This window comes from Pristiophorus japonicus, chromosome 23 (genome assembly GCF_044704955.1).
Source record: "Pristiophorus japonicus isolate sPriJap1 chromosome 23, sPriJap1.hap1, whole genome shotgun sequence".
Lineage (NCBI taxonomy): Eukaryota > Metazoa > Chordata > Chondrichthyes > Pristiophoridae > Pristiophorus > Pristiophorus japonicus.
Genome location: NC_091999.1, coordinates 3,710,022 through 3,722,444, shown reverse-complemented (window position 1 = coordinate 3,722,444; position 12,423 = coordinate 3,710,022). Strand labels below are relative to the sequence as shown.

Here is a 12,423-nt window from a genome sequence, read left to right as displayed (position 1 = left end):
GGACCTAATATTCCAGATCCCGAACCACATGTTGAAGGGTGGAAGATGCCTGTGGGTGGATTTGTTTAACGTGGGGTGGCCGTTGCACACCAGCCCACCACACGAGGCTTGACAGAGCGAGGTCTAGGAAGGATATACTGGCTTTGGAGGGGGTACAGAGACGATTCACTCGGCTGATTTCTGAGATGGGGTTACCGTATGATGATCGATTGAGTAGACTGGGTCTTTACTCGTTGGAGTTCAGAAGGATGAGGGGTGATCTTATAGAAACATTTAAAATAATGAAAGGGATAGACAAGATAGAGGCAGAGAGGTTGTTTCCACTGGTCGGGGAGACTAGAACTAGGGGGCACAGCCTCAAAATACGGGGGAGCCAATTTAAAACCGAGTTGAGAAGGAATTTCTTCTCTGCCCAAGGAAGCAGTTGAGGCTAGCTCATTGAATGTATTCAAGTCACAGATGGATAGATTTTTAACCAATAAGGGAATTAAGGGTTACGGGGAGCGGGCGGGTAAGTGGAGCTGAGTCCACGGCCAGATCAGCCATGATCTTGTTGAATGGCGGAGCAGGCTCGAGGGGCTAGATGGCCTACTCCTGTTCCTAGTTCTTATGTTCTTATGTCTCGGTCCAGTGGCAAGGGTTAACCAGGACGACTGGAGACCAGCTCTGCTGCACGGACCCAGCGCGCCCACATAGAAACATAGAAACATAGAAAATAGGTGCAGGAGTAGGCCATTCGGCCCTTCTAGCCTGCACCGCCATTCAATGAGTTCATGGCTGAACATTCAACTTCAGTACCCCATTCCTGCTTTCTCGCCATACCCCTTGATCCCCCTAGCAGTAAGGACTTCATCTAACTCCTTTTTGAATATATTTAATGAATTGGCCTCAACAACTTTCTGTGGTAGAGAATTCCACAGGTTCACCACTCTCTGGGTGAAGAAGTTCCTCCGCATCTCGGTCCTAAATGGCTTACCCCTTATCCTTAGACTGTGACCCCTGGTTCTGGACTTCCCCAACATTGGGAACATTCTTCCTGCATCTAACCTGTCTAACCCTGTCAGAATTTTATATGTTTCTATGAGGTCCCCTCTCATTCTTCTGAACTCCAGTGAATACAAGCCCAGTTGATCCAGTCTTTCTTGATAGGTCAGTCCCGCCATCCCGGGAATCAGTCTGGTGAACCTTCGCTGCACTCCCTCAATAGCAAGAATGTCCTTCCTCAGGTGAGGAGACCAAAACTGTACACAATACTCCAGGTGTGGCCTCACCAATGCCCTGTACAACTGTAGCAACACCTCCCTGCCCCTGTACTCAAATCCCCTTGCTATGAAGGCCAACATGCCATTTGCTTTCTTAACCGCCTGCTGCACCTGCATGCCATCCTTCAATGACTGATGTACCATGACACCCAGGTCTCTTTGCACCTCCCCTTTTCCTAATCTGTCACCATTCAGATAATAGTCTGTCTCTCTGTTTTTACCACCAAAGTGGATAACCTCACATTTATCCACATTATACTTCATCTGCCATGCATTTGCCCACTCACCTAACCTATCCAAGTCACTCTGCAGCCTCACAGCATCCTCCTCGCAGCTCACACTGCCACCCAACTTAGTGTCATCCGCAAATTTGGAGATACTACATTTAATCCCCTCATCTAAATCATTAATGTACAGTGTAAACAGCTGGGGCCCCAGCACAGAACCTTGCGGTACCCCACTAGTCACTGCCTGCCATTCTGAAAAGTACCCATTTACTCCTACTCTTTGCTTCCTGTCTGACAACCAGTTCTCAATCCATGTCAGTACACTACCCCCAATCCCATGTGCTCTAACTTTGCACATCAATCTCTTGTGTGGAACCTTGTCGAACGCCTTCTGAAAGTCCAAATATACCACATCAACTGGTTCTCCCTTATCCACTCTACTGGAAACATCCTCAAAAAATTCCAGAAGATTTGTCAAGCATGATTTCCCTTTCACAAATCCATGCTGACTTGGACCTATCATGTCACCTCTTTCCAAATGCACTGCTATGACATCCTTAATAATTGATTCCATCATTTTACCCACTACCGATGTCAGGCTGACCGGTCTATAATTCCCTGTTTTCTCTCTCCCTCCTTTTTTAAAAAGTGGGGTTACATTGGCTACCCTCCACTCCATAGGAACTGCTCCAGAGTCAATGGAATGTTGGAAAATGACTGTCAACGCATCCACTATTTCCAAGGCCACCTCCTTAAGTACTCTGGGATGCAGTCCATCAGGCCCTGGGGATTTATCGGCCTTCAATCCCATCAATTTCCCCAACACAATTTCCCGGCTAATAAGGATTTCCCTCAGTTCCTCCTCCTTACTAGACCCCCCGACCCCTTTTATAACCGGAAGGTTGTTCGTGTCCTCCTTCGTGAATACCGAACCAAAGTACTTGTTCAATTGGTCCGCCATTTCTTTGTTCCCCGTTATGACTTCCCCTGATTCTGACTGCAGGGGACCTACATTTGTCTTTACTAACCTTTTTCTCTTTACATATCTATAGAAACTTTTGCAATCCGTCTTAATGTTCCCTGCAAGCTTCTTCTCATACTCCATTTTCCCTGCCCTAATCAAACCCTTTGTCCTCCTCTGCTGAGTTCTAAATTTCTCCCAGTCCCCAGGTTCGCTGCTATTTCTGGCCAATTTGTATGCCACTTCCTTGGCTTTAATACTATCCCTGATTTCCTTTGATAGCCACGGTTGAGCCACCTTCCCTTTTTTATTTCTATGCCAGACAGGAATGTACAATCGCAGTGTGGGCTGGGCCCGTGCTGCCCCTGGGCCCTCGCCTCTCCTGGGTCTCAGACTCACTCCTCTCCTGGGCCCCGGTCACTTCCCCCTACAAACACTCGCCGCTCCTTCGCCCCTCCTGCTGTGCCTGCCCGCACTGCAACCAGCGAGCTGGCTTCCCAGCCGTCTCCCTCCTGCAGTGCTGTGCCGCAGGTTCTGATCCACCACGGCCCATCCCGTACAGGGGCTGGCCATTCTCATACCGTCTACGTAGAGTGTACGGTCCGTGTCTTCGAGGGCTACTTCGCTTAGGTTCCCTGGAGAGTCTTCCCATTCGAGTGTAGCACACTTGTGGGGCTCCCCACCCCCCCCCCCCCGACAGAATTCCCTCTGCGAGGTCTCCTCCAGTGTCCCCAACTATCCCCCACTGATTCATCAAGGACTACCTCCCATTTTGCCCGGCGGACATTGGAGACTGTCCTGAGCTTCCCTGTGTTTACCATTTCCACCAGTGTGTGTTTTGTGTGTGCAGTATTATCTTTCGGGTTCGCTAACTTTTGACCGCCCACTTGGCACAACCCAGCGCGGCCACGCATCTGGGCAGGCCGGCCGTCGCTGGCCATTGCTGTGTCGAACAGTAAGCTACGGGTCCCGTCCTGTCCCCGTGCATTTGTGTCACCACGGCACCCTGGTTCTCTCAATATACATGGAACGGGAGATCCATGCTCGGGAGTCCCAGCCCTGGAGCTGCCGTTGAGGCTTCCTTCAGATTACCGTATGCCACTTCCTGTTCGGGGGGGGGGGGGGCCCATTCTATGGTTTCTAGCGATGGCTTCCCGCCCCCCCCCCCCCCGCTGTACTGGTTCTGCGAATGCAGCGAAGTTAGGTACAAAATTCCCGCAATAGTTAAAGGGGCCCCCAGGACCTTTTGAACCCCTCGGCTTGTCGTTGGTCGGGGCATGATTCTAAGGGCCTCCTTCCTGTCACTGGACATGGTCCCGGTTCCTTGGGATATCTCGTGTCCCAAGTACTGTACCGCGGGTCTGTGCCTTTTTGGGGTTTACTTTGAATCCTGCGTTCTGCAGGACTTCCAGGATCTCTAAGTGCTCCGGTGTGTGGCCCCTCGGATGCCATCAGTAGATCATCTACGTATACGGGGTTAAATCCACCTTTTCTATGGCTCGACTCATAGTCCGGTGGAATTCTTGGCAGTCTGTCGTGTCCAACAAAGACGTTGATGTGCTAATCATCAATGGCGTGTGTCTTCAAGTGGCTGGATAGACCAGTTCTGGATGCACATAGTCTCTTGCACGTGGGACAAGGGAAGTTCCATGTGCCCGATGTTGACGGTACTGCCACCCGATGTCGTCTATCTCTAGTGTCCCGCAGGCGTTGACATCGGCTTTCTCCGAAGGTCTGGCAGGCAGTCCTGGTGAGGGTTCGCCACTGGATTTTATTAGCTGCTGTATTCTCGCGCTCCTTTGGTCGGATGCCACAGTACTGGAGGTTAGCCTCGATTGCAACCTTTGTCGCGCTTGCGGGGGCGCCCCTGGTGTCTTCGGCCTTCACAGAGCTCGCCGTGGAGAAGCTGACGAGGGATCCTTGACCCATCCACGCGGACGGCATGTCCAGCCCACCGGAACTGGGCTCGCCTGATCATCACCTCGATGGCCGGGCTATTGTGGAACCCTTGTGCAGGTGTGCCAATGGTCGCCGACTGTGAAAGCGAGCTTATCTTGGGGCTCTTTTGCCAGGGATATGGGCCAGAAATCAATTGGTTATGTCTCATACGGTAAATAGCTTGTGTTCTGGTTTTAATCCATTAAATATTGTGGCCGGGCTGGCCACGATAGGATGTTAACAGGGAGCCACCTTATTGAGGGCGGTATAATCAATAGATACCCGGTACGATCAGTCCGGCTTTCGCACGGGCCAGACAGAGGAATTCGTTGTTCCCTCTACCTCTCGGAGTATACCGCTTTCCACTAAATCCCCCGCTATCTGTCTCTCCGCCTTGTGCGGCTTCTGGTTTTATCGGGTATTGGCGGTGGGAAGTATGTTCGGGTCCTGGGATCACCACAGGCTCGCATTTTACCGGCCCGCAGTCCTGTTTCGAGGTAGCCCAAACTCCTTTTACGCTTTCACATGTAGCTCCCCACTTGCCCAGTGCCTCCCCCTTTCCCCCCCCCCCCCCCCCCCCCCAGTCCCTTTCAAGAAGTTGAGCACGTCCCACGTTAGCATGCCCATCAAAATTACTCCTCTCCCTGAAAGTATTAGTTTTCTGACCGTTCGCCTTTATCCATACTTACCACCTTTTCCCTGGGGTCTACTGATGCTCCTAGTTGATCCACTAAATCTATCCCTAATATTGTGCACTCGTTGTTGGGCATCGCATAAAATTGGGCCAGTAGGAGGCTCCCAGCTAATTCTAACAAAATAACCTCACTTAATTTGGCTACAGTGACCAAACCTCCTCCTCCCCTGGCCGACACAGTGTGTCGTGTGGTGGGTAGGGGCAGGTCTGTAATAGAGACTGATTGCCTCCATATCAACTAACATATCGCACTGCCCAGCCTCCGAAGACCGCCATCACATGGATACACGAGTCGTCGTCTCCCTTGCAGGGGGGGGGGGCCCTGGACGTCATTTTGCTGCCAGGCCTCCCGGTTCCCTTTCCTGATCCCGTCCCCTCTTTGACCACCGCCCTTCGCCCAACACCGTTCTCTCGTGTGTCCGGTTCTACGGCAATTCTGACACTGCTGTGCGGCTGACCGACACTCGGACTGTCTCTGTCCCCTTTCCCCACGTTTATAGCACTCCCAGACCGTCTTGTGATGCTCCTGTTGCAGCTGCTACTTCAGTTTTAATCCGTTTACCCCCGGTTTCGGTTCCGTGGTCAACCTCACACGACCACCTTACTACGTCATTATAATTATTGGCCGCTATGACCCCCATTTTGAGGATCGTCTGATGCTCGGTGGTCAATCTGTCCTTAAACACCCTGCAACAGGGGGATATCGTCCCGCTGCGGGTTGGGCTGTCCCGATGATCCCTTAAACGCTGTCCACAATCTTTCCCCATCATCGCTACTATTCTCGCCTTTGCGCTGTTTTGCGAATGTCATTAATCCCCAATCGGGCTGGCTGTTCCCCAAGGCGGTCTGGACAGCGGTCTGGAGCTGGTCATAGGTCGTTTGTCTAGCGGCCCGGGTGTCATTTACCCCTGGGAGCCGGGCTCCTGTTTGTAAAAATGATTTCGTAGACCGTTCCATTTATCCCGCGGACATTTCGCCCTGACCCAGTTGGTGCACGTCCCCCTCGTGTATGTCATACATCTCCTGTAAACATGGAAAATCATGCTTGACAAATCTTCTGGAATTTTTTTGAGGATGTTTCCAGTAGAGTGGACAAGGGAGAACCAGTTGATGTGGTATATTTGGACTTTCAAAAGGCTTTCGACAAGGTCCCACACAAGAGATTAACGTGCAAAGTTAAAGCACATGGGATTGGGGGTAGTGTGCTGATGTGGATTGAGAACTGGTTGTCAGACAGGAAGCAAAGAGTAGGAGTAAATGGGGACTTTTCAGAATGACAGGCAGTGACTAGTGGGGTACCGCAAGGTTCTGTGCTGGGGCCCCAGCTGTTTACACTGTACATTAATGATTTAGACGAGGGGATTAAATGTAGTATCTCCACATTTACGGACGACACTAAGTTGGGTGGCAGTGTGAGCTGCGAGGAGGATGCTATGAGGCTGCAGAGTGACTTGGATAGGTTAGGTAAGTGGGCAAATGCATGGCAGATGAAGTATAATGTGGATAAATGTGAGGTTATCCACTTTGGTGGTAAAAACAGAGAGACGGACTATTATCTGAATGGTGACAGATTAGGAAAAGGGGAGGTGCAACGAGACCTGGGTGTCATGGTACATCAGTCATTGAAAGTTGGCATGCAGGTACAGCAGGCGGTTAAGAAAGCAAATGCCATGTTGGCCTTCATAGCGAGGGGATTTGAGTACAGGGGCAGGGAGGTGTTACTACAGTTGTACAGGGCCTTGGTGAGGCCACACCTGGAGTATTGTGTACAGTTTTGGTCTCCTAACTTGAGGAAGGACATTCTTGCTATTGAGGGAATGCAGTGAAGGTTCACCAGACTGATTCCCGGGATGGCGGGACTGACATATCAAGAATAACTGGGCTTGTATTCACTGAAGTTCAGAAGAATGAGAGGGGATCTCATAGAAACGTTTAAAATTCTGACGGGTGTAGACAGGCTAGATGCAGGAAGAATGTTCCCAATGTTGGGGAAGTCCAGAACCAGGGGTCACAGTCTAAGGATAAGGGGTAAGCCATTTAGGACTGAGATGAGGAGAAACTTCTTCACCCAGAGAGTGGTGAACCTGTGGAATTCTCTACCACAGAAAGTTGTTGAGGCCAATTCACTAAATATATTCAAAAAGGAGTTAGAGGTAGTCCTTACTACTAGGGGGATCAAGGGGTATGGCGAGAAAGCAGGAATATGGGGTACTGAAGTTGCATGTTCAGCCATGAACTCATTGAATGGCGATGCAGGCTCGAAGGGCCGAATGGCCTACTCCTGCACCTATTTTCTATGTTTCTATAATTTCAGTTACTTATTGGATTTACTAAATGACTAATTCAGAAGGAACGTCTTTACCCAGAGAGGGGTGAGAATGTAGAACTCGCTACCATAGGGGTTGATTGATAGCGTAGATACATTTAAGGGGAAGCTAGATAAATCCATGAGGGAGAAAGGAATGGAGGGATATGTTGTTGGGGTGAGATGGAGCAGGATGGGAGGGGGCTCGTGTGGAGCATAAACCCCGGCACGGACCAGTTGGGCCGAATGAAAAGGAAGACTTGCATTTCTATAGCACCTTTCACGACCACCGGACCTCCCAAAGCCATCGAAGTACTTTTTGAAGTGTCGTTATAATGTGAGCATCGTGGAAGCCAACTTGCGCACAGCAAGCTCCCAGAAACAGCAATGTGATAATGACCAGATAATCTGTTTTTTTGTTATGTTGATTGAGGGATATTGGTCCCAAGACCCGAGGGATAACTCCCCCTGCTCTTCTTCCAAGTAGTGGCCACGGGATCTTTTACGTCCACCTGAGAGGGCAGACGGGGCCTCAGTTTAACGTCTCATCCGGAAGACGGCACCTCCGACAGTGCGGCACTCCCTCAGCACTGCACTGGAGTGTCGGCCTGGATTTTTGTGCTCAAGTTCCCTGGAGTGGGACTTGAACCCACGACCTTCTGACTCGGGGGCGCGAGTGCTGCCCACTGAGACACAGCTTATACTCCCAATCCTGCATTTGCTTATGTGGAAAAAATGCTTGTCGTGTTACGCAACAGTGGAATTTTTATAACACTGGAGTGAGGCGGGGGCGAGACTCAGAAGAAGAAAAAGTTTGAGAAACCCTGGCGTAGATGCATTTAAGGGGAAGCTAGATAAGCACATGATGGAGAAAGGCGTAGAAGATTTTGTTGATGGGGTGAGAAGACGAGGGATGGGAGGTGCCTTGTGTGGAGCATAAACGCCAACACGGACCTGTGGGGCCCAATGGCCTGTTTCTGCTCTATAAATACGCTCATTCTTTCTTTGAAGAACATAAGAAATAGGAGCAGGAGTCAGCCATTCGGCCCCTCGAGCCTGCTCCGCCATTCAATAAGATCATGGCTGATCCGATCATGGACTCAGCTCCACTTCCCCGCCCGCTCCCCATAACCCTTCACTCCCTTATCGCTCAAAAATCTGTCTATCTCCACCTTAAATATATTCAATGACCCAGCCTCCACAGCTCTCTGGGGCAGAGAATTCCACAGATTTGCAACCCTCTGAGAGAAGAAATTCCTCCTCATCTCAGTTTTAAATGGGCGGCCCCTTATTCTAAGACCATGCCCCCTAGTTCTAGTCTCCCCCATCAGTGGAAACATCCTCTCTGCATCCACCTTGTCAAGCCCCCTCATTATCTTATGTTTCGATAAGATCACCTCTCATTCTTCTGAATTCCAATGAGTAGAGGCCCAACCTACTCAACCTTTCCTCATAAGTCAACCCCCTCAGCTCCGGAATCAACCGAGTGAACCTTCTCTGAACTGCCTCCGATGCAAGTATATCCCTCCTTAAATACGGAGACCAGAACTGTGCGCAGTACTCCAGGTGTGGCCTCTGCAACTTGGTCAGTGTAACGGGCTCCGGAGGAGCGAGTGACTGTGGACCTTTGGTTCACCAAGCTCTCCACTGAGGCTTTTACTGAGGCCCTGGGTGTCCTTGTACACCAATCACTGAAAGTTAACATGCAGGTACAGCAAATGATTAAGAAAGCAAATGGTATGTTGGCCTTTATTACAGGAGGATTTGAGTCTAAGAGTAAAGACGTCTTACTGCAATTATATCGGGCCCTGGTGAGACCACACCTGGAGTATTGTGTACAGTTTTGGTCTCCTTACCTAAGGAAGGATATACTTGCCATAGAGGGAGTGCGGTGAAGGTTCACCAGACTGATTCCTGGGATGGGGGGATTGTCCTATGAGGAGAGATTGAGTGCACTAGGCCTATATTGGAGGCAGTTCAGAGAAGGTTCACTCGGTTGATTCCGGGGATGAGGGGGTTGACTTATGAGGAAAGGTTGAGTTCGGTTGGGCCTCTACTCATTGGAATTCAGAAGAATGAGAGGTGATCTTATCGAAACGTATAAGATTATGAGGGGGCTCGACAAGGTGGATGCAGAGAGGATGTTTCCACTGATGGGGGAGACTAGAACTAGGGGGCACGGTCTTAGAATAAGGGGCCGCCCATTTAAAACTGAGATGAGGAGGAATTTCTTCTCTCAGAGGGTTGTAAATCTGTGGAATTCTCTGCCCCAGAGAGCTGTGGAGGCTGGGTCATTGAATAAATTTAGGACAGAAATAGACAGTTTCTTAACCGATAAGGGGATAAGGGGAGCGGGCAGGGAAGTGGAGCTGAGTCCATGATCAGATCAGCCATGATCGTATTAAATGGCGGAGCAGGCTCGAGGGGCCAAATGGCCGACTCCTGCTCCTATTTCTTATATTCTTATGTTCTTCTTATATTTTCTAAGTTTAGAAGAATGAGAGGTGATTTCATTGAAACATACAACATTCTTACAGGGCTTGACAGGGTAGATGCAGGGAGGATGTTTTCCCCCCCGGGCTGGGGAGTCTAGAACCAGGGGTCACACAGTCTCAGGATAAGGGGTCGGCCATTTAGGACTGAGATGAGGAGAAACTTCTTCACTCAGAGGGGGGTGAATCTTTGGAATTCTCTGCCCCAGAGGGCTGCGGAGGCTCAGTCTTTGAGTATGTTCAAGACCGAGACCGATAGAGTTTTGGGCACTAAGGGAATTAAAGGATATGGAGATTGGACGGGAAAATGGAGTTGAGGTAGAATTTCGGCCATGATCGTATTGAATGGCGGAGCAGGCTCGAGGGGCCGAATGGCCGACTCCTGCTCCGATTTCTTATGTTCTTGTATATTAAGAGTAAGAGAGAGGGTGAGGCATATGTGGGTCCTTTCAAGACATGTTTCATGTCTGGCTCTGTTGTAGACTAACTGACAGACATTGATTAGACATAAGACTCCATTATCGTTGCATCGTGCGATACCAAGATGGCGGAAGGCCAACTCGATGGACCGCGGTCTTGCGGCCAGGGATTGCTTGGTCCGTGTGCATTGTAACTTGACCTTTCTCTCTCTCTCTCTCTCTCTCTCTCCCTCTCTCTCTCCCTCTCTCCCTTTCGCCTCCCTCCCCCGCGCAGAATCCCGGCATGAAGCTGGAGAAATTCTCCTACGTGATCTTGCGTCGCGGGCCCAGGGCGAAGGCCGAGAGCTGGCCCAGGGTGGTCCAGCCCGTGCTGTGCAGGCCGCGACACATCCACGCCCACCTGTGCTGCGCCGATGGGACCGTGCGGCACGTGGTCATCACCCCTCGCAAGAGCGGCAGGTAACGGAGGGAGGGGGAGCGGGGGGGCTGTGACATTCAACAACAACAACTTGCATTTATATAGCGTCTTTAACGTAGTGAAACGTCCCAAGGCGCTTCACAGGAGCATTATGGGATAAAAAAAATTGACACCGAGCCGCATAAGTAGAAATTAGGGCAGGTGACCAAAAACTTGGTCAAAGAGGTGGGTTTTAAGGAGCGTCTTGAAGGAGGAGAGAGAGGTAGAGAGGCGGAGAGGTTCAGGGAGGGAGTTCCAGAGCTTGGGGCCCAGGCAACAGAAGGCACGGCCACCGATGGTGGAGCGATTATAATCACGGATGCTCAGGAGGGCAGAATTAGAGGAGCGCAAACATCTCGGGGGGTTGTGGGGCTGGAGGAGATTACAGAGATAGGGAGGGGGCGAGGGCCATGGAGGGATTTGTAAACACGGATGAGAATTCTGAAATCGAGGCGTTGCTTAACCGGGAGCCAGTATCGGTCAGCGAGCACAGAGGGTGATGGGTGAGCGGGACTCGGTGCGAGTTAGGACACGGGGCAGTGAGCACAGGGGGTGATGGGTGAGCGGGACTGGGTGCGAGTTAGGACACGGGGGCAGTGAGCACAGGGGGTGATGGGTGAGCGGGACTCGGTGCGAGTTAGGACACGGGGCAGTGAGCACAGGGGGTGATGGGTGAGCGGGACTCGGTGCGAGTTAGGACACGGGGCAGTGAGCACAGGGGGTGATGGGTGAGCGAGACTTGGTGCGAGTTAGGATATGGGGCAGCCGAGTTTTGGATCACCTCTAGTTTCCGTAGGGTAGAATGTGGGAGGCCAGCCAGGAGTGCGTTGGAATAGTCAAGTCTGGAGGTAACAAAGGCATGGATGAGGGCTTCAGCAGTGGATGAGCTGAGGCAAGGGCGGAGACGGACGATGTTACGGCGGTGGAAATAGACGGTCTGAGTTATGCTGCGGATATGTGGTGGGAAGCTCATTTCAGGGTCAAATACGACACCAAGGTTGCAAACAGACTGGTTCAGCCTCAGACCGGCGTTGGGGCGAGGGATGGAGTCCGTGTCCAGGGAACGGAGTTTGTGGCGGGGACCGAAAACAGTGGATTTGATCTTCCCAATATTCAATTGGAGGAAATTCGAGCCACAGTGCCAAGGGAGCGCTGCACTGTTGGAGGCGCTGTCTTTTCGGATGACACGTTAAACCGAGGCCCCGTCTGCCCTCTGGCGGATGTAAAAGATCCCACGACAGCTATTGGAAGAAGAGCAGGTGGAGTTCTTCCCCGGTGTCCTGGAGCCCAATATTTATCCTTCGACCAACATCAATCAAAAAACAGATTATCTGGCCATGATCACATTGCTGTCTCTGGGATCTTGCTGTGTGCAAATTGGCTGCCCGCCTTTTCACCATTACAACCGACTACACTTCAAAGGTCGGTTCAGTAGTTGCAAAGCGCTTTGGGACATCCTGAGGTTGAGAAAGGCACTATATAAATGCGAGTTCTGTCCAGTCGATATTTGGGCGGTTGACATCTGTAAACATCTGTCCAACACACGACTCACTGAATGGGAAAGGGCTGAGCTCATTGGGATTGTAACTAAATAGGAGAGACTGGGAAGGGGTTTTGGTACAATGGAAGGGAATAGAAAGGGTTGGGTCCATTGGGATTGTGTACAAT

At 50.9% G+C, this 12,423-nt stretch overlaps 1 protein-coding gene across 3 annotated transcripts in view; it reads left to right on the top strand.

The window, feature by feature from the left end:
- Nucleotides 1-12,423, top strand: part of mettl17 (methyltransferase like 17) — a 49,529-nt gene that overhangs the window by 30,798 nt on the left and 6,308 nt on the right. For 2 of the 3 annotated variants that reach the window (XM_070866637.1, XM_070866636.1), the window contains one exon: nt 10,573-10,757. The exons of the other annotated variant lie outside the window; for it this stretch is intronic. In XM_070866637.1, the coding sequence (XP_070722738.1) occupies nt 10,573-10,757 (185 nt within the window). The remainder of the gene's footprint in view (nt 1-10,572; nt 10,758-12,423) is intronic. 3 annotated transcript variants of the gene reach the window in all.